At 40.3% G+C, this 21,461-nt stretch overlaps 1 protein-coding gene across 2 annotated transcripts; it reads right to left on the bottom strand.

The window, feature by feature from the left end:
- Nucleotides 1–738: 738 nt before the first annotated feature.
- On the bottom strand, nt 739–19,360 carry LOC131723094 (tripartite motif-containing protein 16-like). 2 transcript variants are annotated; one of them, XM_059016447.1, is made up of 6 exons: nt 19,119–19,360; nt 16,024–16,053; nt 12,166–12,306; nt 6,701–6,766; nt 4,487–4,639; nt 739–1,060 (listed from the first exon to the last, which is right to left on the bottom strand). In XM_059016447.1, the coding sequence occupies exons 1-6, from the start codon at nt 19,138–19,140 to the stop codon at nt 1,056–1,058; spliced, it is 417 nt and encodes a 138-aa protein (XP_058872430.1). In that variant the 5' UTR covers nt 19,141–19,360; the 3' UTR covers nt 739–1,055. The 2 variants fall into 2 exon arrangements, with proteins under 2 accessions (XP_058872430.1, XP_058872429.1); XM_059016446.1 differs by having other exon boundaries at nt 739–4,639.
- Nucleotides 19,361–21,461: the final 2,101 nt, after the last annotated feature.

Here is a 21,461-nt window from a genome sequence, read left to right as displayed (position 1 = left end):
CATTATAAATATCATATGGGAGATAGTGAAATTGAAGAAGGGAACTATGAAAAAGACCTAGGAGTTTATGTTGACTCAGAAATGTCTTCATCTAGACAATGTGGGGAAGCTATAAAAAAGGCTAACAAGATGCTCGGATATATTGTGAGAAGTGTTGAATTTAAATCAAGGGAAGTAATGTTAAAACTCTACAATGCATTAGTAAGACCTCACCTAGAATATTGTGTTCAGTTCTGGTCACCTCGTTACAAAAAGGATATTGCTGCTCTAGAAAGAGTGCAAAGAAGAGCAACCAGTATTATCCCGGGTTTAAAAGGCATGTCGTATGCAGACAGGCTAAAATAATTGAATCTATTCAGTCTTGAACAAAGAAGACTACGCGGCGATCTGATTCAAACATTCAAAATCCTAAAAGGTATAGACAATGTCAACCCGGGGGACTTTTGACTTGAAAAAAGAAAAAAGGACCAGGGGTCATAAATGGAGATTAGATAAAGGGGCATTCAGAACAGAAAATAGGAGGCACTTTTTTACACAGAGAATTGTGAGGGTCTGGAACCAACTCCCCAGTAATGTTGTTGAAGCTGACACTCTGGGATCCTTCAAGAAGCTGCATGATGAGATTCTGGGATCAATAAATTACTAACAACCAAACGAGCTGGGCTGAATGGCCTCCTCTCGTTTGTAAACTTTCTTATGTTCTTATGTTCTTAATTATAAATAATTTACAAGCATAGCAAACATTAAAACATTTAATACAAAAATCAATTAAAATGCAGTACAATACAGGGTACAAACATTACTTAATATTAAGATGTGAATGACAGATTATAAAAGTGTGTCTTCAGTCATGCTTTAAAAACTGCAACACTTTGTGCCTCCCTTACGGAAACAGCAGCCAATTGCATGATTCGGGGGCCCTAAAGCCAAATGCTCTAGCGCCTGTGTTCGTTTTTGATATCTTAGGGGCAGTAAGCAATCCTGTGTCCTGGGATCGCAGAGGTCATCTCGGTCAGCGCTTTTCAACCAGTAGCGGACCGCAGAGCCAAAAATAATTACGCTGGAAGAAAAATGTGTTATTTTTGGAAGGTTAAATTGAAAAAAATATATATTTATGTAAAACATAAAACACATGTTATCAGCATATTTGTATTAGTCTTATCCAGACACAACCGGCCTATTTGTACCTAACAATGTGCGCAAAAATTGTGAAGGTTTCAAATACTTTGCCCACACAAAACACACTGTGGCAGTCGCTTAGCTAAGGAGCACAATCAGCATATCCTCCTCCCTCCCCGGCACCCTCACACGCTTGCATGACACCTTGTGGGCGCAGACGCAGTGAGATGCCAATAGACGCTGTGCAAGAAGCTGAACTACCCATTTAATCATGCAAAGCAAAAACGGTGAGCTGTGGAAATACCTGTCTTGATTATAAAAAATAAAAAAAAACACATTTTATTGCGTTTCTTTTTTTGCTTTCAGATTACTAAATGATTATTATTTTTACTGTTGAATTTAATTTTAAATTAAAATATGTCTAAGTGTTTGATGGACAAGTTCCTCAAAGCGGTAACCAAGGATCCAGTTTCAGCGAAACGTGACTATAGTGATTCAGAAGAGGATGATGGACAAGAATCTCGAAAAAAACAAAAGAAGGCATCTTTCACAAGATGACGATTACTTGAAGTTCAGGTTTACAGTTGATGACAATGGAGACGTGCCCTGCCACAGTGTGCTGTGTGCGGAGAAGTTTTAAGTAATGAAGTCATGAAACCTTCCAAATTGTTGTACCACCTGAGCACTAAATACAAGAATTTTGTGGAAAAGCCATTCAATTCTTCCAACTAATTCTTCCAAATTCAAGGGTGAGTTAAGTTTCACAGTTCTTTTTTTTTATTTTATTTTTTATTTGGAAATAAAAATGTATTTCAAAGCTATCTTAAGTGTTTTTTTTTAAACTTAATAGGGTCCGGGAAGCAAAGAGCTGACTAATTTAAAAGCCGGTCCGCGGAATCAAAAAGGTTGAAAAGTGCTCGTCTAGGTATATATGGGATTAAAATATCATTTAAATATGAAGGATCCAAACTGTTTAATGCTTTGTAAGTAATAAGCATGACCTTAAAAATCAACCCTAAAAACTTTACAGGAAGCCAACGTAGGGCTGCCAATACCGGTGCAATGTGATCATGTCTTCTCCTTCTTGTTAAAACCCTGGCAGCAATGTTTTGCACAAGCTGCAGTCAGGAAAACAAATATCTGGGCCATTCTGACTTGACTGCAGATTCCCATCCCCAATACAACGCATCCTGAAGGAATTAGAGGCTGGTAATCATTGAGGAATGGTCCTGTATTCCTCCAGCACAATTTAAAAAGCATCTTGTGTGCATTTATTTGTACAGATAATGAAAACCTTCAAACATTTTTAGTAAAATTAATTTAAAATACAAAACAAATGACCCATACAATTAACTGCAAATATTTTTGTGTAATGTGATTTGTACCGATTTGTTTACAGCTAATATATAGTTTTATATTTTCATTTACTGTATATTTCTTATATCATCTTATCTTTAAGTATTTATAACACATTAGTAAATGCTGTTACTGCCATGTATTACTTGTTCTATAATGCATTATAAAAACAGTACAGTGCATATTTATGCATCTATAACATGTTAATAAACTATTTAAAATGACACCTTCATAGTGTTACCATAGTGTTACCATAGTGTTACCATAAACTTCAGCAACAAGTTCAAACGCTATTCAGCTAATAGGATTCTACTGTATACAGGAATCTGCTAGAAACTATACTGACATGCCATTGACATGGCAAGTATTTTGAACTGCTATTTAATAGGTAAAGTGGCCATATGGCTTAGTGTTCAGGGGGACAATTAACAGTCAACTCACAACCCAATGCATTCTGGTAAGCGTAGTACTGCTTCTCTTAAAGGAAAGAATGGTACCTGAGACAGGTAAAACGGACCAGAATGCATTGTGAGTTGAAAAGCTTGAACTGTCCCAAACTGTCCTGCTGAACACGGATGTAGCTGTCAAAATAATTCCATGAATCTCATCTGCTGTGTAATTCCATTCGTTATATAGGTCTCAAATGTGCAGTGTTGAAAGAAACACCTGCTATAGTAAACATGCACCCGGAGAATAAGGCATAGAAACTGAGAATTTCTTTAACCTAAAGTAGTACCAAATACCATGTTTTTCAAAACTGCAAATTTGAGAGCTATGTAGCCAATGGAAGTGCAATATAGGTACACATTGTAGAATTATTTAGTTAGCTACAATCACATTAAGAGATACTTATGTACATGCTGTGGGAATTCTAGCACTGTGCAGAGATGCCAACTCAGTCTGCCACTTGGTGCTACTTATGTGTTTGTATTCAATACATACTCAGGATATACTGAACATTTTATGCTGAAACACCTGTACATTTGTGTGTTTACAATTATAAAAACGCTAACCTGTCAGTTTTTTTTTTAATTTAGTAGTCGTCAATTAGTTTTTTTTTTGTTTTCTCCCCAATTTAATAGAGTCCAATTATTTTTGTTTAGTTCAGCTCACCGCTACCACCCCCACGCTGACTTGGGAGCGGCGTAGACGAACACACGCTGTCCTCCGAAGCGTGTGCCGTCAGCCGACCGCATTTTTTACACTGCAGTCTCACCATGCAGCCACCAACAGCTACATCGTCAAGGACAATACAGCTCTGGGCAATACAGCTCTGGTGCGTGATGAGCCAAGAACACCCTGGCCGACCTAACCCTCCCTCCCCTCAGCCAATGCTCGGCCAATTGTGGACCGCCCCCTGGGAGCTCCCATCCTCGGTAGGCAAAGGAATAGCATGGACTCGAACCGACGACGTCCAGACTATAGGGCGCATCCTGCACTCTACTGGATGCGCCACTCGAGAGCCCCCTTAACCTGACAGATTAAACAGTAGAAATTAGGCTGCCTTGGCCTGAAGTGTAAAAACAAACAATTCACCTTGTTTCACTCTGCAGGTGGTGCCATTTTACCCCCTAACTTACATAGAAAGTTGTGTCAGACTGAGCAGTCCCGTCACCCTTAAAACACAAAACAGTCTAGTTCAGCTGGCAGATTGCTACAATGGAATCATAACCAAGCCCAAACCCAGGATAGAGAGGCTCAGTGAATGTTGTTTGGAATCTGTGCAGAAGGGTCATTGTGTCAGAGACTCCATAAAATGACAGAGTGCCAGCATTAAAGTCCACATATACTCCTATTCTGGGGGAGTTGGGGGCAGTTATTTCAATTTCATTGTTATTGTGCTGGGCAGAGTAACTGGAACCAGAGCAGAACAAACTCCAGGACTTGTCATTGAATCCAAGGACACAAGAACCATCCCATCCTTTCCTGCCTATTCCTTTATATGTGACACCTATAGAAACCCCTCCCCCACGCCATTCAATCTCCCAGTAACAGCGAGTCCCAGACAAACCCTCTCTGCAAAGCACTTGTTTCCAGTAGTCAAATCTCTCTGCGTGATCAGGATATGGCTGAGTCTCTCCCCTCCATGCCACCTTTCTGTTCCCTTCAGACAGACAGAGCTTTCTATATGCTGTGTTGGGGTCAAGTATGAGCTGACAGGAATCTGATTGAAGAGAAGAGGACGGGTACAGGAGAATCAGCAACAATAGATAATAAATATTACAGCAGGTTATTTTTATAATAGCTGTTTCTGACATAAGTCTACAACTTGAAAACAGAAGTGGCATTGAGGTACAAAGGTACAGAAGGGAGTAATAGGATTATTTGTATTACTTTGGGGGAGAGTTTGTGTGTATTCATTTTGCAGCTGGTAATCAATGCACAAAGTAATGATGCTATTCATTGTAAAATATGACACACTTCTCTCCAACAAGTATTGGAACAGATGAATACATGTAGAATGACTGGGTGGGGCATTTGTTGCCATTTTCCCCACTCAGACCTTTCTCTCCCTAAATACAGTGCCTTGCGAAAGTATTCGGCCCCCTTGAACTTTGCGACCTTTTTCCACATTTCAGGCTTCAAACATAAAGATATGAAACTGTAATTTTTTGTGAAGAATCAACAACAAGTGGGACACAATCATGAAGTGGAACGAAATTTATTGGATATTTCAAACTTTTTTAACAAATAAAAAACTGAAAAATTGGGCGTGCAAAATTATTCAGCCCCTTTACTTTCAGTGCAGCAAACTCTCTCCAGAAGTTCAGTGAGGACCTCTGAATGATCCAATGTTGACCTAAATGACTAATGATGATACATAGAATCCACCTGTGTGTAATCAAGTCTCCGTATAAATGCACCTGCACTGTGATAGTCTCAGAGGTCCGTTTAAAGCGCAGAGAGCATCATGAAGAACAAGGAACACACCAGGCAGGTCCGAGACACTGTTGTGGAGAAGTTTAAAGCCGGATTTGGATACAAAAAGATTTCCCAAGCTTTAAACATCCCAAGGAGCACTGTGCAAGCGATAATATTGAAATGGAAGGAGTATCAGACCACTGCAAATCTACCAAGACCTGGCCGTCCCTCTAAACTTTCAGCTCATACAAGGAGAAGACTGATCAGAGATGCAGCCAAGAGGCCCATGATCACTCTGGATGAACTGCAGAGATCTACAGCTGAGGTGGGAGACTCTGTCCATAGGACAACAATCAGTCGTATACTGCACAAATCTGGCCTTTATGGAAGAGTGGCAAGAAGAAAGCCATTTCTTAAAGATATCCATAAAAAGTGTCGTTTACAGTTTGCCACAAGCCACCTGGGAGACACACCAAACATGTGGAAGAAGGTGCTCTGGTCAGATGAAACCAAAATCGAACTTTTTGGCAACAATGCAAAACGTTATGTTTGGCGTAAAAGCAACACAGCTCATCACCCTGAACACACCATCCCCACTGTCAAACATGGTGGTGGCAGCATCATGGTTTGGGCCTGCTTTTCTTCAGCAGGGACAGGGAAGATGGTTAAAATTGATGGGAAGATGGATGGAGCCAAATACAGGACCATTCTGGAAGAAAACCTGATGGAGTCTGTAAAAGACCTGAGACTGGGACGGAGATTTGTCTTCCAACAAGACAATGATCCAAAACATAAAGCAAAATCTACAATGGAATGGTTCACAAATAAACATATCCAGGTGTTAGAATGGCCAAGTCAAAGTCCAGACCTGAATCCAATCGAGAATCTGTGGAAAGAACTGAAAACTGCTGTTCACAAATGCTCTCCATCCAACCTCACTGAGCTCGAGCTGTTTTGCAAGGAGGAATGGGCAAAAATTTCAGTCTCTCGATGTGCAAAACTGATAGAGACATACCCCAAGCGACTTACAGCTGTAATCGCAGCAAAAGGTGGCGCTACAAAGTATTAACTTAAGGGGGCTGAATAATTTTGCACGCCCAATTTTTCAGTTTTTTATTTGTTAAAAAAGTTTGAAATATCCAATAAATTTCGTTCCACTTCATGATTGTGTCCCACTTGTTGTTGATTCTTCACAAAAAATTACAGTTTCATATCTTTATGTTTGAAGCCTGAAATGTGGCAAAAGGTCGCAAAGTTCAAGGGGGCCGAATACTTTCGCAAGGCACTGTATATGGATATCTCTGAATAGTGTTAGCTCCTCTCAACATCTTTCAACCAAAAGTCTAAGTGAAAACAGACTTACATTTTAAAAACTCAGCTCTGTTCCTTGGCTCTGGAGCCTGCAGACTGTAAACTGCAACTTCATTCACTGGGTGTAAAAAAAGAGAAAAACAGAATTGAAACATTTGAATTAATACACAAATACAAGACTCCAAACCCAAATCTGAAAAGAAAAAAGGCTTATTCATGGCATTTCAGGATGTAAAAATCCGTACTTCAAGATGTTCATGATTACAATGAATATGTATTCCTTCTGTATCGGTGCAGCAGCCAAAGTCAATGTGAACACATCTGCCACTGCACTGGAGACTTGTGTTTGTTCCTCTTCATTATATATCTTTGCCCAACAGTACGGTGTCCATATTAGGACACCTTCATGCATCAAACCTACAACATTCATTGTCTGCGCCATTCTCAAATTACTCCCTCCTCCCGGCTTCATCAGTCCTTGTTCCCTCCTTTATGCTCTCTCTTCTCTGCTCCCTTGTCCTTGCTTCATGCTTTTTCAGTTATCAGATGTTATTTTTGGTGTTTTCGGATGATCAGCCAATAATACAACCGTTTCCACCCATTCTGCATTTTCATTGGTCAGATTATATGTCAGTCACAGGGCCTGAGGAAACTGAAATAATCGTAAAACTCCATAACTCAGTCAAAGCAGGACGTTATTATAGTTTTACACACACACACACGAATAACAAGAACATAAGAAAGTTTACAAACAAGAGGAGGCCATTCGGCCCATCTTGCTCATTTGGTTGTTTGTAGCTTATTGATCCCAGAATCTCATCAAGCAGCTCTTGAAGGATCTCATGGTGTCCATTTCAACATTGCTGGGGAGTTGGTTCCAGACTCTCACAATTCTCTGTGTAAAAAAGTGCCTCCTATTTTGTGTTCTGAATGCCCCTTTGTCTAATCTCCATTTGTGACTCCTGGTCCTTGTTTCTTTTTCAGGTCGAAAAAGTCCCCTGGGTCGACATTGTCAATACCTTTTAGGATTTTGAATGCTTGAATCAGATCACCGCTCCCAGAGCAAAATAAACACAAAGGATATACCAAAAACACCGCTCCCAGAGCAAAATAAACACAAAGGATATACCAAAAACACCACTCCAGGGTAAAATAAACACAAAGGATATACCAAAAACACCGCTCCCAGAGTAAAATCAACACAAAGGACATCCCAAAAACACCGCTCCCAGAGCAAAATAAACACAAAGGATATACCAAAAACACCGCTCCCAGAGGAAAATCAACACAAAGGATATACCAAAAACACCGCTCCCAGAGCAAAATAAACACAAAGGATATACCAAAAACACCGCTCCCAGAGCAAAATCAACACAAAGGACATCCCAAAAACACCGCTCCCAGAGCAAAATAAACACAAAGGATATACCAAAAACACCACTCCCAGAGCAAAATAAACACAAAGGATATACCAAAAACACCGCTCCCAGAGCAAAATCAACACAAAGGACATCCCAAAAACACCGCTCCCAGAGGAAAATCAACACAAAGGATATACCAAAAACACCGCTCCCAGAGCAAAATAAACACAAAGGATATACCAAAAACACCGCTCCCAGAGCAAAATCAACACAAAGGACATCCCAAAAACACCGCTCCCAGAGCAAAATAAACACAAAGGATATACCAAAAACACCGCTCCCAGAGCAAAATAAACACAAAGGACATCCCAAAAACACCGCTCCCAGAGCAAAATAAACGTAAAAACAAATTACGAACACAAAAAATACCAAAACAAGTATCGTGCTGGTCCTTCCAGAATGAGTAGAAATTCTCCTCTGCTCTCTCCTTTCTCCTCTTTGAACACCCAACTCATTCAGCCAGAGCTAAAAGTTTTTATACACAAATTGATTCATTTATTGCTAATTTGGAGATGGCCACATTCTGCACGAGTTTGGAAGGATGGTGCTTTAACCCCATCCACGTTGACAAATAATAACAAACTTAAATTGACACAAACCAATAGATTCAAATCAAAACAATATATTTATTTTTAAAATCCTACAACTACAACATTATTATTTGTTTATTTAGCAGACGCCTTTATCCAAGGCGACTTGCAGAGACTAGGGTGTGTGAACGATGCATCAGCTGCAGAGTCACTTACAATTACGTCTCACCCGAAAGACGGAGCACAAGGAGGTTAAGTGACTTGCTCAGGATCACACAATAAGTCAGTGGCTGAGGTGGGATTTGAACCAGGGACCACCTGGTTATAAGGTCTGTTTCTTTAACCACTGGACCACACAGCCTCCTTGAACATTAATAACAATAAACCATTACTTTTAAATCATAATACATTTTTATCAGCAAGGTTTTGCTGTGCCCCACAGGGTTCTACTACTATTACTACTGCGACTACTACTACTAATAATAATAATAATAATAAATGTTTGTGGCAAAGTGGTTGCTGATTATGTACAGGTGCAGAGGTAATGCAGTGCAGGAATAAACAGACAGAGATTTGTAATCTGGTATGAAAAATAGTTGTTTTATTTATAATCCAGGTCTGGTGACCAAATAATAATGTCCGGTAATACACAGCAATATGTAAAACCTGGAGTACAGAAAACAGGGATTGCAGCCCTAAACAATAAAGACACGTTATCTGCCTGTGACGGGGTGTCCGCCCCCCCCCCTCATGTTTGTATTATGATTTATTGTTATCGTTTGTATTCTGTATATTCTGCTGTTTGAGAACCAGCTGTGTATTAGTTCAAATGCAGTTTAGTATTAGTTTTTGGCTAGGATGGCGTTGATTCCCATCCAGGGATGATTGTTCAGGTGCAGGTGGTCAGGAGTTTATTGATTGTTAATTGTGCAATTAACTCCTAACCATCTGCTATATAAGCCCAGCTCCAGGCTCATTAGGTTGTTTGGAGTTAGGAGAAGGAACAGAGAAAGAGTTTTGAGAGTTCGAAGGAGATAGACAGCATTGTGAGAAAATGACTGCTACCTTTGTTTTGTTAAGGTATTCGTTGTGTTTATTTCTTGTATTATAGCTTTGTTTTGTTTGGCCCTTGTGCCCTTTTATTTTGTGTTTTGAAAAGTCTTTATTTTGTTTAATAAAAAACTGTACAGCCACACAGTGTTTTGCCCCGCATTCCTGCCTTTGGTGTACTGCTTTCCTGGAACCTGACGTCACACACATCACCACATCAGCCACCCTGGCACACTGCCCCACAATAATACTTGCCACGATCACCCATCCCATTGCGTGCAGTAGTGCTTGTGGTCGGTGATAACAATTTATTATAGTTTGTTACAGTTTTATTGCAATGGTGATCCGGTTTGGTGCTGGCCCAAGGCGGCAGCTCCGGATTCATGTTAGCCGTCTGGTGGTTCAAAAACACAGACAGTTACTAACAAATTACAAACAAAAGAAAACACTCATGAATATTTCTTTTAACACACAAGTCTCGGTGTCTCTCACAGTCCTTCCAGTCTATCAATAAAAGCCAAGTGAAGGAAAAGATTTACAATTCTCCGGCCCCTTTTATGTGATTATGCATGACCCCTTGGTAAACGATTTCAGCTGACTCTATTGCCTGCAGCTGCTACCTCGTTTACCTTCCAGGTCAATACGTTCCTACACCGGAGTCTTGCTTTTTTCCGGGCTGACTGACTTCCCGACCCAGGGAATGAACTGTCAGGACAACCTGTCCAAAGCCTTTCCCTTTCGCCAGTTAGTGCCCTCACAGGTCGAGAGGGAGATTTACAACCAGAACTCATTATATTATTATTATTATTATTATTATTATTATTATTATTATTATTATTATTATTATTTATTTATTTCTTAGCAGACGCCCTTATCCAGGGCGACTTACAATTGTAAGCAAATACATTTCAAGTATCACAGTACAAGTAATAATACAATTAAGAGCAAGATAAATACAATGACTTTGGTTCAAGCAAGTACAAGTGTGACAAAATACAATTCAATAAAACAGCAGATAACAGTGTCAGTGATAGTTACATCAGGATATGATTAAATACAAAATACTACAGATTAAACATTTGGCAGATTACAGTACTCTGAAGTACAGGATTAAATGCAGTAAAATAGGGGGCAGATAAGAGCAAGTAAAGCCCATTTAAGGAAGGGTGATAAGTGTCCCAGGGGAAAAACAGAGGAGTTCTACAGGTGCCGTCTGAAGAGGTGAGTCTTAAGGAGGTGCCGGAATGTGGTCAGGGACTGGGCAGTCCTGACATCTGTAGGAAGGTCATTCCACCACTGCGGAGCGAGGGTGGAGAAGGAGCGGGCTCTGGAGGCAGGGGAGCGTAAAGGAGGTACAGTCAGTCTTCTAGTGCAGGCGGAGTGGAGAGGTTGAGTGGGGGTGTAGGGAGAGATGAGGGTCTGGAGGTAGCTGGGTGCAGTCTGGTCAAGGTATCTGTAGGCTAGTACAAGAGTCTTGAACTGGATGCGAGCGGTGATCGGGAGCCAGTGGAGTGAGCGGAGTAATGGAGTTGCATGGGAGAAGCGAGGCAGAGAGAACACCAGGCGGGCAGCGGAGTTCTGGATGAGCTGGAGTGGACGGGTGGCGGACGCAGGGAGGCCAGCCAGGAGGGAGTTGCAGTAGTCTAGGCGGGAGAGTACCAAGGCCTGGACCAGGAGCAATGTTACACTTACGGAGTGCCATTTCAAACCGAGAGATACCAAAGCGCTGGGATGTGAATTTGTCCTCACAGTAACCAGTATATATAGACATGTTTTTTTAAATAGCTCTTTATACATTATTCAGCTAACTGCGATTATTATTCTTTAGCAGCGTACTGTAAGCGTATTTTATTAATGTAGTTATAACGTTATATTAACTGATAAGACATTTTTTTCAATAGGTACATCCAGTTGATATTTCACGTATCAATTTCCAAATACTTGGAACAATTTCATGTTAAGCAGGTCATTTGTTATGCCGTGAATAGACTCACATTTTGAGGGGCATTGCGGCAATTGATAAGGACACCCACGGCAATTGCTAGCGTTAGTTTTGAGCACTGTAACAGTTAGAAAGAGAACATTGCATCCTCAGAAAACCCCAGTGACAAAAATCGAAATTATCTTATAGCTCAGAAAATAATAAAATCAATGTACCGCACAACTCCACAATTTCACTGAACCACCTCCTTCAGAATACAGAACAAGTAACTGTCATTTTTTCCTGTAAAGGTGTTTTTGTATTGACACCCAGTGTTTCAAATTCTCAATCAGCCATTTATGGGCGCCTCCATCTATTGCTGTTACAATTTTAAACATTGGCTTTTAGTTAATCTTTTAAAATATGTATATACAGTACTCCTTCGATAGTTCAGAATTGGATATTTCATTAATTTGGTTAATTAACGGGAAGGCGATATTTTACTGTTAGTCAGTTAGCAAGATAAAGAGGGAGCACTGTATATTATTTTCCAAACTGCATGGAGCACTACAACACTGTTTGAGAGCTCTCTCACCTTGCTGGTCTGATGATGTGTCCATGGCCTCGGCTTCTTCGAGTTTCCTTTTCTTCCTGGAGGAACCTGTTGTCGCGTTGCTGGGAGCGGCTGTGAGGTCCTCAGTGTACGAATCCCACTCTGTGGACTGCATCCTCCTACCTGTCAGACAGCAAGACACAGAAATCAGGCACTGTCATCAAGGTGGTATTACTTGCAGTCAGAAGCTTCCTCATCCCTTAACCCAGATCTGTCCAAACTTCTCCAGAGCCGGAAGGGTCAGGAATTGCCACCATCCCAGAGCCAAAGAGAGGGGCTGCTGTCATCCCAAGAGCTGGAAGGGGAGCCTCTGACATCTCCAGTGCTAGAGGGGAGGAGCTGCTGCCAGTTCCAGACTCAAAAGGGCAACCGTCGGCCGATCCCCAGCAGCCGTTACACCTGCTGCTGAGTGGAGCATGGCAAAAGCCAGCCGCACGTATTGAGGGTCCAGGGTCGCAGTTGCCAGCGCTGGTCCTGCCAGAGTGCCCCATGTTGCGGCCTGCACTGCCCCTGCCCGAGTACCTTGCATTGCGTCCAGTGGTGCTGCCAGCCCTGAGAGGGGAAAAAGTGACCCATTGGGCTTAGGGGGTAGAAATGGAGTGACCAAGGGAGTTAAACAGATGCCCCTAGTAGAAGGCCCAGGACCACCAGAGCAGAAGGAGGAAGCGAGGAGACCTCCTCCACCCCTGTGCAGCACTCTGGCGCTTGTGGGTTTGTTCCGGTGACCCAGGCTCCCAGACACCTGGCCTTCTTATCTGGACTTCAGCATAGGTCCCAGGTTGCTGCACCGCAAAATACAGTCGGTTGCCTGGTCTCCTGCTCCGCTCCCCCTGGTGGCCCAGACATCTCTACACAGTCTCTGGGGCTTGCACCTCTACCTGGGGCTGTGCTTGGGTCTCTCACCGGTCCTTGGTCTCCTGGAGGAGACGCCAGAGTCTGGACCGGCCTGCCCTCCAAACCACCCACAAGAAGCCCCAAAAACAAATACGGACAGTGGATCTTGTTGGGAAATGGCTGGAGTTTAAAGGGGGGGTGTGGGGAGGGTGTATTATTCAGGGGGGGAGCTGGCCGATTGCGGCCATGTGTGCATTGCACAATGGGGTTAATTCAATACCTGCCAGGACCCACAACTGGAATATGGCCATTCCCTAATTAGATCATTACGTGCTAATTTTGGAATGGCCACATGTATATAATGGTGGGAGAAATCCTTTGTTTGGTGGAGCAGCTTGGGGAGAAGGATTGTCAGGGGAACCTTTAGTGAATGTTACAGGTGAATATTGGTTTTGGTGTTTTGTTTAACTCTTTATTTTGCTCCTGTTTTGTTAGTGTTTTTGTAAATAAACGTGCACAACAGAGCTTTCACTGCAGCTTCCTGACTCCAGTCTCCTGTCTGATGCTCTCCTGTCACAATCATCATGACTCGATCACTCTCTCCATCCCCTTATGCTAAAAACCTAGGTGTTATTCTTGATCCCTCCTTCTCTCATCACATCTCCTCCCTGTCACATACTTCTTAGCAATATCTACCAAATCCATCCTTTTCTCACTAATTCCACTCAACTCCTGGACCAAGCTCTTGTATTTTCCAGATAAGACTACTGTAACTTCTACTTGCTGGTCTCCCTGCATCGGCTATCTGTCCCCTTCAGTTCTTTCAGTTTTGCTGCTCGTCTTGTATTCCCAACCTCGATGCTCTCTACCCCCTCCATGTGATCTGCTGTTTTAACACGGCCCCTGTCCTCCAAGTGACCTGTTGTTCTGATGCTGCACCTGTCCTCCATGTGATCTGCTGTTTTAACATGGCCCCTGTCCTCCATGTGATCTGCTGTTCTGACACGGCCCCTGTCCTCCATGTGATCTTCTGATGCTGCCCCTGTCCTCCATGTGATCTGCTGTTATGACGCTGCACCTGTCCTCCATGTGATCTGCTGTTCTGACACTGCACCTGTCCTGAATGCTGCTGCTGTAACTCTTCTGCTTCCTGATGCTGTCATTTTACATCTTTGGGTCTTTAAAAGTGAACTTCAAATGTCCTGCAGTTCTACCTTTTGGCAATGTATTCCTTAACTCAGCCCTCTGAACTAACTGGAATTTGGCTTTAACTTAAGCTTGTGAACTCTATGCAACTAACAAATCATTCTTATTATTCACAATCCGAGTCAGTGTCGCCAACAGTAATAATGTCTACATCACTTGGCCAGGGTGTATAATGTGGTCTTCATTTCCTTTTACCTAATGAAAGCCAGCACTTAACACAAGGCTCTGGATCACACTTTTCAAGAGAAGGGCCCTCTGCACTGATTCTCACAAGATCTTCGACAGTTGTCACATTAAGTGGGTTGCGTAGCTTGGATTTAATTCTTTAATAAATGTTTTGTGCAGAAAATCCACGTTTACATTGGGCAGCTGATACTGGCAGCACAATCATGATTTCTACTAAATGTAGAAGATTTTTAAAATCTGCAAAATGGTTCTTTTGTTAGCATGACCTCCCATAAACCAATGTAGGATTTATCCATAAACTGATCTTTGACTAGTGTTTTAAGCATTCTCCATTCTGGGTGAACTGCATAAACATTGCATCCATTCCTTGCTAAAAGGTCACTATACCAATTCAGCAAGACTTCTAACTGTTCACCACCAAAGTCCATAAGATAATCAGGCCAGCATCATGGCAGAAAACTGAAAAACACTGAATAATTTGGGGTCCCCTGAAACCCTCTCCTCAGTGGAAAGCTCAATCAATTTGACAAACCTGTACTCAAAACCCCTCAACTGATTTCAACAGTTTTTTTCTGTATGTGTCTTTAGGTCATTGTTAAAAATGCCATGGGTCTGGATGCCCTTACGTTTAATATTCTGAAATGTAATGCTGGTTAATCTATTGCTGGGGTCTCTGTCCCTGCTGCTGTGGATCTGGCTCTGGTTGGGAATCCACTTGCTGCAAAAATGTCTCTAGTTTTTAATGGCTTTTCCCTCATACTCTTGTCAAGACAATTCTCAATTGCTGCAACAGCTTGGGGAAGAATGTGCCTATTATTTTGGAGTGTAAGGCTAAGCTTTGACACCTCTGAGAAGAGATCATTTAAAAAATGACAAAACCCTACAAGTGTCTCCATTTCCTGTACAACATGCTTTGCTCTTCCTTTAGCTGTGTTTTTGGAAGTGGAAGTAAGGTGCTCCATGAGATGATGCACAGCAGTATATTGTCCCTGTCCAATTGCAAGATTCCCATCATTTGATTTAAAAAATCCAGACAACGCACTATAAATGTGTCTTTATAGTTTCAACTCTTACTTTTTGGACAGAAATGGTATGTTTTTCACACCAACTGCAGAAGGTCATATACTTTCTCAATCATTGAAGCAGATCTTTGCATACTTAACATTGCTAATTGAAGCCTATGGGGAAAGCAATGCAATGATATAATATGCTGTCCAATCTCTCTTTTCAAAAGCCCATATTGAGACTAGCACCATCAGAAAAGCACTAAGTTTGTCTCGCCACCAATCTGAACACAGACAGTGTACTGTTAAGATCTGGCTTAAGGAGTTTCCAAAATATTGGAATGTGAAGATGGTTCTGTATCTCAAAACAGATTAAAAGTGTGTGGAATTGAATATGAAAGGACAAGCTTCAGATATGTGGATGTGATGCTGCAAGTCCCATCCAATAAACAATACAGGCTTGCTTGAGGCTACGTGGACATTAAAATGTGACACTTGTTTTAAAACGACCGCATACCTATCAGGGCTGTAAATTGTGATTTTAACTAATGTACATCCCTGGTATAAACAAAAGAGAAACATTTAACGAAAAAAAAAATGATGTACTTACGCGAAGAGGTGGGGGACTGCTTTTTCAAACCTATAAGAGAGAGAAAAAAGAAATGGTTAGCAATTTAAATAGAACTGCACTGACTGTTGAAAATATCTTCCTTTTTGTGTGCAATAGTTTGTTAAGGGTGACTGCACCAGCTCAGTGCAGGGCCAGTATTGCAGAGAGGACTAATGTACCCTCTGTGCTCCCGTGAGTCCTGTATAGAGGGCGTGGGGGAAATGATTTTATTACATGTCTTGTATAGAAGGCAGGCGAGGCTACATGAGGTGTGGGGGAGGGGGGGGGGGGGGGGGGGGTGGTTATGGGTTTTGTAAGTCCAAGTTTTTGGTATTGTAATTTAAGCCGTATTCACACTGGATGCGAGTGAATAATTTAGATGTCACTGCAGTCAGATGGGAGTATCCACACCAGCACCGAGCGATGCGAGTGACGTCGCTTTGAGAAAATTTTCGCTTCACTAAAATAGAACCTGTTTCTATTTTTTTTCGTCACGCGCCTGGAATGAAACTGACCAGTTAGAAGCAAGGTTAGCACCCTTGACACACGTCAAACACACGCCTCAAAACACGCCAGGCCTCAAAACAAGTTAATCATGGACAAGCAAAAGTTAGTTTATGAGGTGCAGCAGTATCCATTATTATAGGATTGCAAATTGAATGACTACAAAGACACCCAGAAGAAAGACAATGCCTGGGTGGCTTGCAGGTGGTGCATTGAGCAGCACAGAGACATTTTCTTTCCGATTATGCAGGTTACATAAGTCTACATATCCAGCATTTAAATGAAAATTGTACACTTTTGCTGGCTTAAAAATGACACAAAAAGTTCCTGCATTCACACAACTTGAACATGTGACCTAATTCTAAGCTACGTTTTTGTTTGTTTGTTTGTTTGTTTTTATGATGAATAACGTTCTGTTCACTAAATTGTTCTGTGGCAAAAATCTGTGACAAGAAGGTGGTCTTTACATACGCATAAAGTTTGTGGAGATTCACCAAACAAACAAAAATATTATCAAAAAGCCAAACAAAGCCAGCAATATGTTTGTATTCCATGTGATACACATCCCAATATTACCAAGTTTATACATAGTTTTCAAGATTATAAGCCATATTTATAAAGCATTTTCTGTCAAGTTCACCGGACTGTTTTAAAAGGAAACTCTAAATAAAAGTAAATAATAATACTAGGTAAGTGGTGTCCTGCGCATAATACCACGGATAATAATAATAATAATAATAATAATAATAATAATAATAATAATGAAGATGGTGATTATGTAGTGTGTAACAACAACAACGTAATAATAATAATAGTGTTGCACTTTAAAATACTTTAAAAAGTTAATAAACAAAAAAAGACCAAAGAAGGAATTTGTAAAGAAACACAACTGCGATTGCAGTAAATTGTATATATAAATAACAATAAAATAATGTTGCTGAAAATATATACTACTATTGTCCAGCCGGAGATGTACCAGGCTTCAAATCAGACTACTACTACCACTGGTAAAAATAAATAAATAAATACAAAATGCTACGACTACAACTGTACAATTACTACTAATGATAATGATAACAATAAAACTGTCGGATACATAGGGATGTTCAATAACTCTGATCTATAGATTTGACAAGTCCAACCTTTATTTTACAGCGGTCAGGGTAGTAACTTTTTTTTTTTTTTTTTTTTTTATCAAAACCTGTTTTGTAATGGGACCGCCCATCTCGAGTGTGTCCAATAGGAATGCGTGGGCGGGGTCGTGTATTTCTTTCCACTCTTGGATCGTTTCCATGTCTTGTCTGGTGTGGATTGACATTCGGCGACTTCATCTCTCGAGTCGCTCTGTCCAGTGTGGATGCAGCCTTAGAATTGGTTATTTAATGTCTACTGTTATTTAATTGTACTTACATTTGAGTATTGTAGTTGATATTTAAAATGTTATTGTTCTATTCTTGGTTGGTTCCAAGGGCAGGAGTTACCGGAGTTCAGGCATACAAGGGGGGAGGTTGGTCGTTGTGTAGAGCGAGGCTATAGGGAAGTGTGTTCTTGCCCTGACCTACATGATGGTTTATTTGAATGAGACCATAATTAATCTTGCACTCAGGATTTTTTAAAAGCTGTAAATAGCTTTATTTATTTTCTTTGAAGTTTTTGATTTTGAGTTTTGTTCTATTCTGTTTCCTTAAAAAAAGAAAATCCCCCAAAATCGTAATGTTTTTCTTGAACATTTACAATACTGCTTGACTAATTTCTACAAATACAAGCCATTGCTTTGAGAAATGTACACCCCATCCTAAGAGAACATGGCAATAAAAACAAAATAAAATAAATAACATTTTATAAGTAACTTCAACTCTGCAACTGTTTAAGAGCTGAAAACAGGTCCAGTGGTTAAAGAAAAGGGCTTATAACCAGGAGGTCCCCCGGTTCAAATCCCACCTCAGCCACTGACTCATTGTGTGACCCTGAGCAAGTCACTTAACCTCCTTGTGCCCCGTCTATCAGGTGAGACGTAGTTGTAAGTGACTCTGCAGCTGATGCATAGTTCACACACCCTAGTCTCTGTAAGTCGCCTTGGATAAAGGTGTCTGCTAAATAAACAAATAATAATAATAATAATAATAATAATAATAATAATAATAATAATAATAATAATAATAATAATAATAATAATCAGTTCAATTAAGTAATTGAGAGCTCCGCTGGAATGAAAAGCAGCAGACACAAGGGGTTCCCAGGACCGGGGTTCAGAACCTCTGCTTTAGCTGCTAATATTAACAACGCGATGCTCAGATCCCTTGAAATAACTTAAACTTGCAATTTGAAAATAAAGGGCGAGAAAACCCTATGAATTACTCAGTTTCAATAAAACGATAAAATAGAAATAATATAAACAACAACACCTTTGCCTAAATGGCTGTTCAGAAATCGAAAGTAAACCATCCATGTCCTACCCATTCCCTATATTTAGACAAACAAACACAATGTAGTTACAGCAGTAACCCTACACTGAAAATATAATAATAATAATAATAATAATAATAATAATAATAATAATAATAATAATAATAATAATAATAAATACTTACACGCTGAGGCTCCAGTATCCATCTATCTACTTTTGTTTTTGAACGTTTCTTCCTTTCTCATTATGTCGCTTTTTACGCATGAACAGTTTTTTTTTTTTTTCTGGTGATACTGTGCCTTTTAAATAGGATTAGCTAAAATATGTATAAAACTTGTATACGTTAGTTTTCTAGACCCCCCCAAAAAACAGTATATTCTTCAAAGTGGAAATAGGACTTCACGCAGAAAGAAAATCTCTGTCATAGCTTGTGTCACAAACAGGATCTGAATGAAAGCGCCTAAGCGCCGCCCGTGGAAGCGCTCAGAACTGCAAGCATTATTAAAATACATCAGCGTCCTGTCTTCCCTTCTTGATTCGTACTACAGAAGAGCCCTGCTATAGTGCCGTGCGAGAAAAAACATGAAATTTCGCCTTTATAACTCGAAATGTTGCCATTCTGCATACGTGCCGGAGGAGACAGAACTTGCTCCTGTCTTTTCTAGTATACATTTTTCCCCCACATATATTACAGAATCATATATGTTTGAAAAATCAACTAAAGTTTGGAATAAGCATGTTTTACACGGGATTGATCAATAATTAATCTACGTTTTTCTTTAGGCAATATACAGTTTTTAATTAAGGCTGTTTTTATCAATAAAGAGCGTCTTTCTCCATTGATCATTTTCAAATGTCTCCTTGAAAAAAAAACACATACATGTTTGGAGAAATGCAAATTACATATTTCTATTATAACGACATCACCAACGTTGTCTATATTGTGTCATTAAAGGTGTAATTCCTCTATGAATAACGTACTGTCCGAAGGTATCTGTCACGTTCGGGTCTTATGAAGGTAAAACTCAGCAGGGGAACAGTCCTCCTAGTGGTTAATTTTCATGCACTGAGCCCGAGTGAAATGAATCCACTGAATCCACTAAACATCATGAGAGACCAACACAGACACGATACTTGTATTTGGATAACAGTCTCTTTTCGAGAGAGACTATATTTAATGAAGCACAACATTAATAATATTACAACGTTTTTTTTAACAATGTTTTATCGGAGAGTTTTCCTAATTAGGAGTAGTACTGCCACAATAATACAAGTGTTTCATGACTTAAGTTTCTAACGATGTTTTATCACGTTTGAAGAATATCATACAAGAATTAAAGAACAATCGAACGAGAACCAATTAAAACCAGTTACTGCTTTCAATCAGGCATACTAATCTAACTAAACCACCTTACACAATGCATGTATTAATTCTACTCATATTTAAGACATCTATAGTTCAGGTAATGAATATGCTTCCCCTCCTCTTTGAGGTGTAATTGATTCAGAGCGTCTTGGTGACGTCAGTCAGGGTAAAGGCTTTTCAGGCAGTCTCGAATCAGGATTCAATTACAGAGGCTGGGTTCAAATTCTCACGAGCTCAGTTGAGGATCGGAGGTCGGAAAAATAACTCTTTGGTATTGTTTGATTAAAGTTTTTATGTACAATTTTTCAGTTGCTTACCCAACTTTCATGACATCATCACCCCCCCCCCCCCAAAAAAAAAAAAAATATTTAGCACGTTCAAGTAAAAATACACATACTACTCGTAAATATAATTATAATGCATTAGTTTAACTAAATTTAAATCATAAGCTTATCACATTTAATTAATACGTTTAGCACATTAATTATACATCTTGACTTAACACCTTCACAGAAAATAGACTTCAGCCTACTTCCTTAAAAACCTGCCTCTAGCGAGCGATACTGCAAGACCTAACCACACCCTGACCTTTTGACTGATAAAAAATACACTGTCCTGATGGCCAGTGTGGCCATTTACTGTGTATAAGTTCGTTTGTCAGAGAAAATGGTTAGTTAGAAATAGCCCCTAGCTCTGGGCTCCTTTATAAATACTTGAGGTGTTGCTGCTTTGATGAAAATGTGTTAAAAGAAAAGACAACTATAATTCATCTTTTAGAGAAAACTGGTGCTAGTGACCAGAAAGCACAGGTTTATTTTTTTAATTATAGAACATGCATTATGCAACTATACTGTATGATAAAAACTATTTAGCAACAAGCAAGCAAGCTCTTCTCTTCAGGTCAAGAGGGACCTCATCTTTTTCTGTTCTCCTCTTCTCCCTCAAACAGCAAGGCTGGTCCCAGGCATCCAGTATCTTGCATCACAGGTATGGTGTTCTTTCTCTGGTTGGTATCTGTAATGCACTGCACCTCCCTCAGTCAGCTCCCTACACTGCAGGCATACCATGCTTCCCATGGCTCCCCAGTCTACTGGCTGTTTACACTTGAGGCAGGTTGCTCTTATTATTTCCTTTCCTTTGAAATTAGACACTGGCTCTCCT

This window comes from Acipenser ruthenus, chromosome 53, assembly GCF_902713425.1.
Source record: "Acipenser ruthenus chromosome 53, fAciRut3.2 maternal haplotype, whole genome shotgun sequence".
In the NCBI taxonomy this organism is placed as follows: domain Eukaryota; kingdom Metazoa; phylum Chordata; class Actinopteri; order Acipenseriformes; family Acipenseridae; genus Acipenser; species Acipenser ruthenus.
Note: the sequence above shows the minus strand (reverse complement) of the source record. Positions and strands in the feature narration are given on the sequence as shown.